General features: G+C 39.6%; 1 protein-coding gene across 1 annotated transcript in view; it reads right to left on the bottom strand.

The window, feature by feature from the left end:
* Positions 1-312: 312 nt before the first annotated feature.
* Positions 313-12,583, bottom strand: part of FRRS1 (ferric chelate reductase 1) — a 58,351-nt gene continuing 46,080 nt past the window's right edge. The window contains exons 8-15 of the mRNA XM_004699236.2: positions 10,461-10,574; positions 8,834-8,949; positions 7,087-7,173; positions 3,094-3,191; positions 2,813-2,871; positions 1,695-1,838; positions 591-652; positions 313-510 (exon numbers count right to left, since the gene is read on the bottom strand). Coding sequence (XP_004699293.1) covers positions 418-510; positions 591-652; positions 1,695-1,838; positions 2,813-2,871; positions 3,094-3,191; positions 7,087-7,173; positions 8,834-8,949; positions 10,461-10,574 — 773 coding nt within the window. The 3' untranslated portion in view covers positions 313-417. The remainder of the gene's footprint in view (positions 511-590; positions 653-1,694; positions 1,839-2,812; positions 2,872-3,093; positions 3,192-7,086; positions 7,174-8,833; positions 8,950-10,460; positions 10,575-12,583) is intronic.

The following is a 12,583-nucleotide window of genomic DNA, read 5'->3' as shown; positions in this document are numbered from 1 at the left end:
TTTTAAGGTATCCCAGCACCTTTGCAATCTAAAATATATTTATTTACTACAATCCCTTTTCATCCTAATGAACGTATTTAGATGTTGTGTTTTCTAAATGATTCTTGCTTCTTTCCTTAAATGCTAAGATTCTTAAAACTCTCAGCAAAGAAAATAATTCCGTGTAATTCCTCCCCAAGCACAGCCTTCCCTGTAAGGCCCAGAATTACAGAGAAAGGCCTGGCATCAGGTGATAACCCACAGGAGCCTGATGAATGCTGATCTCGAAAGACCAGAGCAGGGTTCTTCCCTAAACAAGACCCTCCTCTTCCAAGTAAGAATTCAATGCCAGGCTTGCGGCGGTCAGTGCAAGCTTCACGTTTCTTTAGCTTGATGATAATTATCACCTGGTCCACCAAAGTCAAGTTCTTGGCCTTTTCATAGTTGGTTGATTGCAGATAAGAGTATGATGAGAAAAGTCACATTCCCACAGATATAAATTGCTAGCACCACCTTTTTAAACGCATGACCCTGGAAGAAAAATTGAGAAATGAAGAAAAGACACTACCACCATGAGGTTTAGGTCAATAAATAATAAAAGAGAAACTTACTTCGGCTTCAGCTGCAGTAAAGGACTGAAGGATCTGAATTCTAGTATCATCCAAGATTTCAACTGTCAAGAGCAACAGAGATTCATCAAGGCCGGTATGAAGAACTCTTTTCCCTCTCCTCAAGTTGGGGGAGGGGGGGCACACAGCCTGATTAGTAGCATTTGCCAATTTCCACGATAGGCAACTTGCAAGCTCCCAAATATTACAAGCTTCCCAAGTATTCGTGGCTCTTACAAATCAGGACAAACTAGCTTAGCATATACTGGCCAAGGAAAATATCCTCTTTTCTGGTAAATAAATACCACATCAAGGTCCTAGCAATCCAAATTTTAAGTACATACATATCTTCACAACAGCAACCCATTACTCATTCATCATCAAAAGCCCTAGGCAAGTGGCCCTATCAAAAACCCAAAATGACAGGACAAATATTTCCTACCCAGCCAACCAGGCTCCTGCGTTCACTAGACCATAAAGAGTCTCTGGTTTTAGAAGAACCCTTCATCTACTATTTTAGGGACTAAAACCAAACAGGACCCAAAGGACACTTAGCCTAAAAACAAGCTCGTTCAGAAAGGTTACCCATGCTCTACTAATTTCCCCACTCCTTATGGAATTATAGGTATCTTGACTCTGCCTGGTATTAAGCCAAAAAAACTAGGTCCTTCTCCTCTAGCTAAGTAGCTGGCTACCTATGCATCTATATATAGAGCCACCTAAGTGACAGCTCACAGTAAGTTTGCCAAACAGGTAAAATATGCCCCCAGCTCTTTGGGTATCTATTTGGCACCTCCTTCATCACCCCCATCTCAGTGCTCCCTCAACACCAAGCATCCGTGGTTCTCGTGTGTCTTCCCTCCTCCCACTCAGAGCAGCATGCAAACTAAGAGAAGGGTCCTTTCAAAGAAGCCTTCTCTCCTTATGTCCAGACTAAAGGCAAGAAACATGCCACCATTTCTACTGCAATTGAATCATCATAGCAGAAATTTTCAGTGAGCCATCATGTCGTATTCAACTAGCTGTATCAGGAAACTATTTAGTTCCATTCCCACATTTATACAAAAGTTATTTATTCTATATAACATGGCTTTTCACATAGGTTACCTTTCCGAGTGAGCAGGTAAGCATGTATCTCCAGAACAATCTCAGTTCCGACATGCCAGGCTACAAATCCAATCAGTGCATAGGTTTTTGGTGTCTCAGCAAGATTCAGTCCTGGCAAATCCATTCCAAGGAACATTGCTGCCACTAAATTGTAAAAGTACATTGTTCATGGGTGTGCATTTCCATATACCACATTCACTGTTACTGAGCCAATTCTAACTCATAGCAACCCTACACGGGGCTTCTGAGATCATAGGTCTTTCTGGGAGCAGACGACCTCATCTTTCTCCCCCAGAGTGGTGGCTGGGCTCAAACAGCCGACCTAACATCTAACCAGCAACACCACTGGGGCTTCCATGGTAGTCCTACCAACAGACAAGTCTGTGTCAAGAAAACACTTACTGGATTGAGAGAATTCATATTTAAGAACCATATTAGGCAGGGGTCTCAAATAGTTCATTCCGCTTCTTTTTTTTTTTAATTTTAAGTTGGGAAATTATGACCAAGTAATTATTTCAAAAAGAGATATCCAGCATTCTCAAAAAGTTGTATTAAGTGTGCAGTGGCGAAAGGGAGAAAAGTAGAGGTATAGGAACTGCTGCTGCTCATCCTATCCCATCCAGACAAAGGCCACAGACCACATACAGAAATGTTATGGTGAGAGCTGGCAGCTTAGGTATTTGTTACATAAGGCTCCAAAATGTATTGGACAATCATGCTCGTCTTCTGAAAGTCACCCACCCCTGGAAGGCACAGCCTCATGGAAAGGCTGGAGAGCTTGAACCTAGCAACCCCCTCAGCCCAAAGCACAACCAACCACAATCTGGGCTACTCAGAGATCCTGCCATCAGCATCGTTTATTCTTCTGGCAAAGAGAAATGCTAAAACGTCTTAAGAGGAAAGATTTAAAATCATGTTTAAAACCTAAAACTGAAATAATGACTTAAATAGTTACCTCCAGAAATTGCTTTCTAAATTCCAGTGTTTAAGGCTGCTTTCTCCTCAACAGCCAATTACACCAATTACTAATGCATCTAAAAATCATTTCAGCCAAATTACATCATGTAATGTAAACATCCAGCAATTATGTATGAATAAATGGCATCGCAATTGCTTACCTGCTACTATTCTCGCAGCTGTTCCCATACTCCAGTGAGTCCAGTTAAACATTTGCCTTCTACCAAAATAAAGAACCAGTCAGTGCCCTTCCAAGTGACCGAGTTACAGTCCCCATGAGCATAAACCCATTGTTCCCCTCGCTGCCTATGAAGGACATATTTGAAATGAATTTAAAGTATTTCTAAGAAGATAAAATCAATCACAGGTTTTTATCAATTAAACAGGTGTTTGCCAACTAAAATTCACAATAAGAACATTTATAAATAAAAGCTGTACACACCTTGGATCGTGTATTTGTGGCCTGAACGCTGCTAGAAGAGGCTGCAGAACCGCTAAGGTCATCACTATGCAACCAAGGTATGGATGATAACCTGCATGCTAAACAAAATAACAGCATCTTATGGTTCTGATCATGCGCATGCACTCAAATCCTTCATTTAAAATAATACACCCCCACAACGCTGAAGGGCCTTAATGGCTTTAAATATTTAATAATACTATGCACCAATCACTGAGAGTCTATTTTGTACCAGATACCACTTCTGGCATATGTTTTCACTAATTCTCACTATAAGGCTTGATGGCTGGTTATCAGTATCCTGATTTTACAAATGGGAAAGGTGAAGTTCAGAGAGATCAAAGCATGTGTCCAAGGCCGCATAGTATGTAAATGGTGTGGTAGAAATCCACGTACAGGCAGCTGCCTCTCCCCAAATAGGCTACTAGATGACCCCCAACACCAGGATGGTCATTTGCAACTTAACAAAGACTATTTGGTATTCACATATTGAGCAAAATCATTCCAACATGTTCAGATGGAGTCTAACTGTAATCATTTGGGTAGATTTTTGTGCTTCTCTGAGCTGCAGGTTCTCTGTAATCCCTTGTAACCCCGGTGCTTAACAGAGTCTTAGTTCCCTCAAGAAAGAGTTGCTGATTAAGTGAGTAACCTCTTGGCACTTATTAAATTCTTACCTCCCCTGCTCAGAATGAAGGTCTAACCCACGAAAAAATATCAACATGGCATTTCAGCACTTTCTCCTGTACTTTTCCTCATAATTAGTTTGCATGCCTATTCAAAACAGTGAATTGTTTGATTAGAACACTGTGTACCAGATTTGGTTTCAGAGCTTGTGGAAAGGACGTAAGAAGATACTCTCCGGGCATTTGTAGAAGTGGAGGAAAATTGTACCACACTCGGTGTCACAGACTCCAGGTGAAGGCTCAAGGACAGGAACATAGGGATTTCTAAGTTGGAAAATATGGTATACGGTTTGATTTCTGTGTGTTCCACCTGAAGAAGTCCATGTATCTGTGTCTATGAAGAAATGGTATTTGCAATGACTGAGATGTTGGTCTTGCAAACTTCTGTCATGTGATCTCCAGCTTTGTTTCTGTCACCAGGACTGTATTTTCCAACTATTGCTCCTTCCTCTTAGTGTCCAACTTCGGCATTCCAATTGGCAGTCATAATCAATGCATCTCGAATACATGTTTGACCAATTGCAGACTGAAGATGATGGCACAATTCTTCAGTTTCTGTATAATTAGCTTTAGTGGTTGGTACATAAATTCGAATAATAGTTGCATTGACTGGATTTCCTTTCATGCAAATAGATATTATCTTATCACAGACAACACTGTACTTTAAGATAGGTCTCAAAATGTCCTTTTTAAACAATGAATGCAATGCAGAATGAAATCTGTCATTCCCATCATAGTAAACCATGACTGCCTAATTCAAAATGACCAATGCCAGTCCATTCCAACTCCCTAATGCATGGTATATGCATCTTTATGTGTTATGTTTCATTTTGAGGGACTTCTAATATTCCCAGATTCAAACTTCATACATACCAAATTCTACGTATTAATAGATTGATAATATCTAATGATTATTATTAGATATTAATAGATTTCTAATAATTAAATAAGGTATTGATTCTCATTTCGAGTATGCTCCAGCAGCAAATGGTGGTCCCAAAGGCTTTGTTCCATCTACATCATTATTGCCAACAGTACTTGGAGAAGGCAGCTCTTCCGAAGTCCCACATTGAGTGCTGTCCGCCTCAGGTGCTCGTTTCTGTCAGTAGCTCTGACGGTGTCCTGTTGCCATGCATTAGGTCTGCATGGCTAATTCTTCTGGAGAAGAAGACAGTCTAGTCCTTCTTTGTAGTCTGTTCTGTCTGGAAGCTATGCTGAAACCCATGCACCTTGGGTGACCCTGCTAGTATTTGAAATATCAGTGACATAGCCTCCAGGATCATAGCACCATGCGAGCCACCACCGTGTGACAAACTGCAAATTACTAAAGAAGCAGGAGGCGGATTTCCTAGTAGTGTCTGCAGCTTAAGATCCCTCCATCGTCACCATTATAGCACCAGTCCAACCTCTGACCTATTAAGCTCTGACATACAATCTGACTAGTTATGATACTGGAAGACTGTCATGGAAGCAAGGTCTTGATCTTAAGTGGGTCACTTATGCTTGAGAGCCTTACTAGTTCACTCAATAAGTATTGCGTGTGTGTCAGAGGACACACTGTATCAGAGTCTGTTCTGGGTGATTGGGATACAACAGGTAAGATATGAGTACATATTTCAGCTCTTAGGGAAATTGCATACTCATCTAGAAAACCAGACAAAAAAAATATGTCAATTATAATATTTGATATGATAGAAAGGTAAAGAGTTTTATGAGGAAAAGAATAAGGCAGGACTCACTGAGAAGATATTATGTGAGTACAGATTTAACAATGAGATTGTAGATCTTTCTCCCTGGAGGCACTGGAAAGGTCAATTGGGGCTGCAAAAGCAGATACCTACACTTTATCCTGGATTGTGGGCTATGGTACAATTGTTTTTAATTGCTTGGAGGCACTGGGTAATTTCTTTTTAATGGGGCAGTCAGACAAGTAAATTTAGGGATCTAGGAAGTAGAGAAAGCATGTGCAGGAGAAGAAAGAATCCATACAAAGACTACAAAGAAGGCGCTTAGCAGGTTTGCAGACCAGTGAGGTGCCTGGTGTGGGATGAGATAAACTAGAAGGAAAGGAGGCAGAGATGAGTATAGACACATAACCAGGAGCCAAATCATTGCATCAGTGTAAGAACTGTGGCCTTCACTTTGAGTGAAATTAGGAGACATTTGAGAAACCAGTTTGGGCCACAAGAATGGCAGAGCTTGCTCTGCATCAAAAAAATTTATTATGCCCTTTTTTTTTTTAAGAAAACAGATCTAGATGGAGAAGGACTTTTAAGGGAGGCCACTGGGAAAATGCCTACTGCAATAGCCCTAGTGAAATAATGGCGGCACAAATCCCTGCACAGTTGCATGGGGAGGCTGAGAAGTGCAGTGCCTAGAGACTTTGCTGGTGGATTGGCCAGGAGGTATGAAAGAGAGGAAGTAAGGATCATCCCCAAATTGGCCTAAAAATGGAGCTGCCAGCAGCGAAAACGGAGATGGCAACAGATGGAGCGGGACTGAAACTACCGGGAGTTCCCCTGAGGACATGTTAAGTTTGAGGCCTCTGAACAACATCCCAGTAGAGATCTTGTGAGAAGAGCTGGGTGTGTGAATCTGAAGGCAGAGAGAGAAGTGAAGCCGAGGCAAACATTTGGGAGTAAGTCTCCAGTGTCTTCACTGGTGCACTGGGACTTTTACTTGGACCTCCTGCGTGTGAGGCTTCCGTTTGACAACAGGTCTGAAGCAATTAGCACAGGCAGTCAGACAGTAGGACTGCAACTCCCATGTGATAATCTACTAGGTGGGGAACCTATCTGCATGGTTCATGGACATGACTGTTAGCATTTTCACCACCCTATGGGAGAAAAAAAGAGGCCCAGGCAATGGCAAACAGACAAGCACATGACTACTAGTCCAAAGGTTGGAGGTTCGACTCTACTCAGAGAGACCTCAGAAGATAAAGTGCCCTGATAAAAAATAGTCTTGTCCTTGAAAATCCTATGGTGCAGTTCCAGTCTGCACACGTGGGGTCATCATGAGTGCGAATCGACAATGGACAACGTCGGAGAAAAACTAACTGAAGTTCTATTTGCGGGGAATAACATTTTAATGCAGCCTAAAAACCTACTTCATTACAAGTAATGTCTGGATGAACATTTTCACCCCTACCCGGGACCCTGCCCATTCCTGAGCCCCAATCATGTGAATCAATGATGAGACGATTCAAAACCAAAAGAAGAATAAAGCAGCCATCTGCTTTCACATATAATGGATTTATATAAAGACATCCTACTTAGGATATACTTACCCAACTCCAGCCCCCTCTGTATGCGAAAGGTAAAACAAAAGCAACACAGGTGAGGGCAGATGTGGTGATCATGAGCATCCGATGCACCTGGAAGGGTGAGGCGGCAGAGAGAATTGTTAACTCCGGGAGAGAAGAGAGGAGTTATTGCTTTGGGGACAAGGTCTTGGAGTAAGATCAGCTAAGGTAAAATAAACACAGTTTGGGTCCATTTGAGAAAACATCTAAGTATACCACAAAATGTTAGAGAAAGCCCTATGTTACCATTCTCATCCTTCAGAAGCATTTGTCAAAACTTCACCTGCACAGAGCAAGAGGACTGAGGCGTTCACACACTGGGCGTGCTGACTTGCCAAGCCCTTCATTGCCTTCCAAAAGCACTTACTCAGCTCCACCAGCCGCACAGTGCTTTACAAGGGACCATGAAAGACAGAGCAAACGGGGAAAACCAAAACTGCCTCCTGGGGAATTAGGGATAGAATTGAGTAGACAAGAAACCTGTATATAAAATGACTAAAAACAGTCATTAGCAGTGGTTCTCAATCTTCCTAATGCCATGACCCTTCAATACAGTTCCTCATGTTGTGGTGACCCCTCCCCCCAACCATGCAGTTATTTTCGTTGCTAATTCATAACTGTAATTTTGCTACTGTTATGAACTGGGCAACGGCTGTGAACGGGTCATTTGACCCCCAAAGAGGTTGCAATCCACAGGTTGAGAACCGCTGGCTTCAAAGAATCATTAAAGAAGAGAGTAGCATGGAGGCGCAGGTTGAAACTCCTCAAAAATTTTACATGCAAAGATTAAGTTTTCCTCATGAATGGTGCATCTCATTGCCCAATTAGAGCAATGTTAAGAAAAGGGACATCATTGATCATGCCACTAAAATGCAAGTGCCAGGATTATTGTGGGAAAAAATTAGGATACTTAGTTACAGTTTTAAAGAGAGGAAGGAGAGGATATGAAATGACAAAGAGGAGAGATTGATGGATGAAGAAGAGAGTATGCAGAAGCAGAGAGGTGACAACAAAAAAATCAATCAATCAAGTCAAATTGGCCCCAATTGGCTCCACCAGCCCAGAGTAAGCTAGGAGATTAGATACAATAACCTTTGAGAGCTACAACTATGAAATGCCAAAGATACCCTCTTTTAAAGTCAATACTATCCCAATATTTGTCTATAAACTATGTATGTATATTCTACATGTAGAATGCATATACATTCTAGTTCAACACATATTATTGATCTTCTACCATATGAGCAAGCATCTGTACCCCACGATGCATGGAAGGTGAGGGGGGGTTGCTTTGTGTTGAAGGGCAGTGAGTCACTCATGCTCACGTTTCTATGAGGACACTGCCTCCCTCACTCATGGGAAGGAGTAGCCTAAAAAGGAACACTTCTGGTTTCTCTTTCCACACACGAAGGAGATGGCTGATGTTCACTGGGAGCGAGGGAAAGATCAGACATTGACCGTCCACCAGAGCCCAGGACTCGCCCCTGTGTCTTCATGCTGCTCTCCTGCCTTGCTGCGCTCAGTGCCGTGAGTGGCTTATCCTTTAACCCAGTGTGACCCTTCATAAAGTGTTAGCTATTTTGAGCTCTTCTCTTCTCAGTTGGTTGAGCAACCAGAGAGGAAAGATGAACCAATAAAGATCCAAACCCACAGAGGCACACTTCACATAGGTTCATGCTTCCACATTTCACATAGTAGGGAAACTGCATTCAACTTTGTCTCAAATACCTACCTGAAACCAAGCTGCTTCACCAAAGAAGAAAGCTTTAGACCAAACAGGTTTGAAGAACCGGGCAATGAGTACACCTATGCTCACGGTAGTCACCCATGCTACAAACATTAAGGCACCTACAGGTGAGAATACACACTGATTGTTATCACAAACCATTGCAGCTGTTTCATCGCTGACTAAAGCCAAATGACCAGAAAGATAAAGTCAGGAAACTACCATCATCGACATAACTGTGGTCTAAAAACAGTCTTTACGCCGCAGTTTGTGCCACCACTACTCTTACTTCTGTTAAACACCTCCATAGCTCTGCTACCTGCCAAGCACGGTCTTTAATTATTTTATGTATATTAATTCCTAGAAGTAGTTATAATTAATTCCTCCAGTTTTACTGGATGGGGAAAAGAAGACATAGAAACATTAAGTATCATTCCCAAAGTTACAAAGTCAGGATTTGAACCCAGTCTAGGTTTAACAATCATTTCGCCAATACAATCTGTTTGATGTTATTTCAGAATTTTCTCATATCATATCCCAAAATCAATGGGGAAAAAATAAGCTTATATTTCTGGATGCAATTGCTCTCAAACTAGAATTACAAAAAAAGAATTGTTGTTAGTTGCTGTTCAAGGCAATCCTATGCACAAAGGGGTCAAACCATTGTAAGTAGGATTTTCATTGGCTGACTTTTGGAAGTGGATCGCCAGGCCTTTATTCCTAGCCTGTCTCCGCCTGGAAGCTCTGCTGAAATCTGTTCAGTATCAGAGTAACACAAAGCCCCCATTGACAGACAAGTGGTGGTTGTACTTAAGGAGCCTTGGTCAGGAATTGAACCCAAATCTCCTGCATGGAAGATATAAATTCTACCACTAAACTGAACAAAGAAAAAATTTAAATGATGTTATTTCAAGATTAACTTTGAGAGCATTTTACTGAAGGCTTACTAAGAATTGATAGTAGTGGAGATAATAGTGTACACACATGCACACGTATGTGTCTATATATAGTGTGTATACATATACATGTGTGTGCATATATATATATGTAATATACACAAAATAACTGTTCTCACAAATCCAAATAATATACAATAGTAGAGCATATGCCACATTATTCTATTACTTTTAAATCTAATACTTTTAACAATAAGCTGAGATCATTTTCAAATGATATCAACTGTCATCTGTAAAACCAGGTCAGAGAAAATCAGAGCCGTGTTTTTAGGCGACTGCTTTTGCAACTGAGTTCTAGTCATCGTTTAGTGTGTAACACCAAAGTATGGAATGGCGTACCTTGTCTACCCTCAAATACTGTTCTATTGATCAGTCTTAACAATGAAACTATATCCTTGAAACCAAACTTTTACATTTACGATTAGGCAATCAAAATCACAGACCATTACTTTCATTAACATTGCATAATTAAGACTTCTTAAAAAGTTAAATTAACTAACCCAGTTATATTCAACCCTGATGCATGCTAAAATCACGTAGGGCACTTTTTTTCATGCCTAAATGTATGAGATTCATGAACATCTTTTAAGTTATGTCCACCACCATTCTAACCCCGCCATCACTGAGTCACCAGGTAAACTTATTCCAATAGCGGTCCCTCTACTCCATTAACTTGCCGTGAGCCTTCAGAAGGAGCAGAGAACGGGATCCTCCAATGTTCTTTGGATGGTCTGTCACATTGTGTTTTTCAGATGTAATCAATGGTTGCTGGGCATGTTTATAAATTTGACCTGAAAAGTAAAAGAAGGAGAATTTCCTCAGGAGCAAAAGAATTGAGAGAGGCAAGGCAAGGACACAACCATTTTTCAAATTGTGAATTAGGTGACGGTTAAGTGCTGTCTTTGACCTAAAATGGTTGAGAAGTCTAACAAAGGAGTAAGGTCAGTTCCAGAGCTGAAAGGTGACTAAGGGACAACGTCATGAGGGTCCCACCAGTGTCTATTCCCCCCCCCCCCAGTAAGCCTGGTATCTTTTATGATTTTGAGTTTTGGTCAACATTTTCCTCCTGTTCTACCTAGGACCTTCTAGTGTGATCCTTTTCAGAACGGATGCTTGTGGTTGCCAGTCACCGTCTAGTTCTTCTGGTCTCAGGATTGTATAGCATGGTGTTTAAACAGTGAAACTGTCAAATATAATTCTTAAAAAAGAATAACATAAAAGAGTTTTAAAGGTAATAACTACTACCTACCTGTATCTAGAATCCTAGATTATACCAACAGAAATTTGGTTTGAGGATGTCTGAAGATAAGGCAAAGAAAAAGCCTTTTGAACTACATTATTTGGTATATGGTCCATTCAATTTGAGTTTGACTAACCAAAGTCACAAATAACAAAGACATTTAAAAATTGGTAATTTAATACTCTTGCATTGTCATGTATATATCTACTCCTGTAAAGATATAAAGTCTCAGAAACTCAAAGGGATGATTCTACTCTGTCCAATAGGGTCACCATGAATCAGAATTGATTTGATGGCAGTGATTTTAGTTTTGGTATATATCTTACTTTTTAAAAAATAATGCATACCTTCTACATTTTTTTGCCAACCATTCACTTCCCCTTCCCTTCCTTCTGGGAGGTATATTTTTAATTCACTAAGATAATTTTTGACAAAAATGTAAAAAAAAACAACTGGTACAGTGGCATTTTTATAAAACTATGTATGGGGGTACTGGTTAGAAAATAAATGTAGCTGGTGCATATTATTTGTATAAAAATACAGTACTTAAATTAGAATATATAGAATTCCTCCAACTGTGTATATATTTATATGTTGTCCAGAAATCTGCTTTCTATAACTATGCTTTTTAACCAAACATGTACAAGAATGTCCACAATACATTTTTTAACATGGGGGGAAAAATTTTTAAATATGATAAATGTTTATCATGAGTAAATAAATTATGAATGAGCAATTATATTATGAAACATATATCATCAAATATGATTCAAGGGTGAAAAAAATGAAATTTGATATGGCTATATAAGGGATTCTTAATAAAGAGACATTAATAAGTATTAGTCAAAACAAATGATAAATACTAGGCCACAGAGAATATCTCGTTTCCTAAGACAAATAATTATGAAGATTATATTATTTGTCAATATGCAACAAGGATTAAACAATAAATGGGGGGGGAGACATGATACCTGATGGAAGATCCACCTAGATACTTACAAAATTACTCTTCTAAACACTCTCAGACTATTTAGGCAATCAGAACTAAAATTGCAAGTCTCCTTAGAAATGAACACCAATTAAGACACTTCACATCAAAACACATGGGATGCAATCAAGGTATTATTCAGAAGACATTTTTAACATCTTAAAAGCACATTTTAAAGGGTAAAAAAGACTCTAAGTATTGAAGTAATCATTTAATTCAACATGCCTTTAAAACAATTAAATACAACCTGAAAAAGGAGAAAGGAAGAATTCTTTCAATAGAAGTAATAAAATCAACAAGCTACCAGCCTAAAAATCAGAAAAAGCAAGTCTGTTGAAATATCATAATATACACGAAATTTTTCACAAATCAAGCCACAAGAAAAAAAGAAATACCACAGGCAAGGTAAGGGGGGAAAAGTTTAGTATAACTCATAGTGTTTAATAAAATTCTATATATAACTTTTTAAGTCAGTCAAAAATTCAAAATCTAAAAATCACTGTACTTATGATTATAATTTTATTCATTGCAAAAACAAACAAATGAAGGACCCATTGGGCAAGGTCTAAAAG

The sequence above is a fragment of the Echinops telfairi genome, unplaced genomic scaffold, assembly GCF_000313985.2.
Source record: "Echinops telfairi isolate 266 unplaced genomic scaffold, ASM31398v2 ScPeMD7_443;HRSCAF=831, whole genome shotgun sequence".
NCBI classification, from domain to species: Eukaryota; Metazoa; Chordata; class Mammalia; order Afrosoricida; family Tenrecidae; genus Echinops; species Echinops telfairi.
Note: the sequence above shows the minus strand (reverse complement) of the source record. Positions and strands in the feature narration are given on the sequence as shown.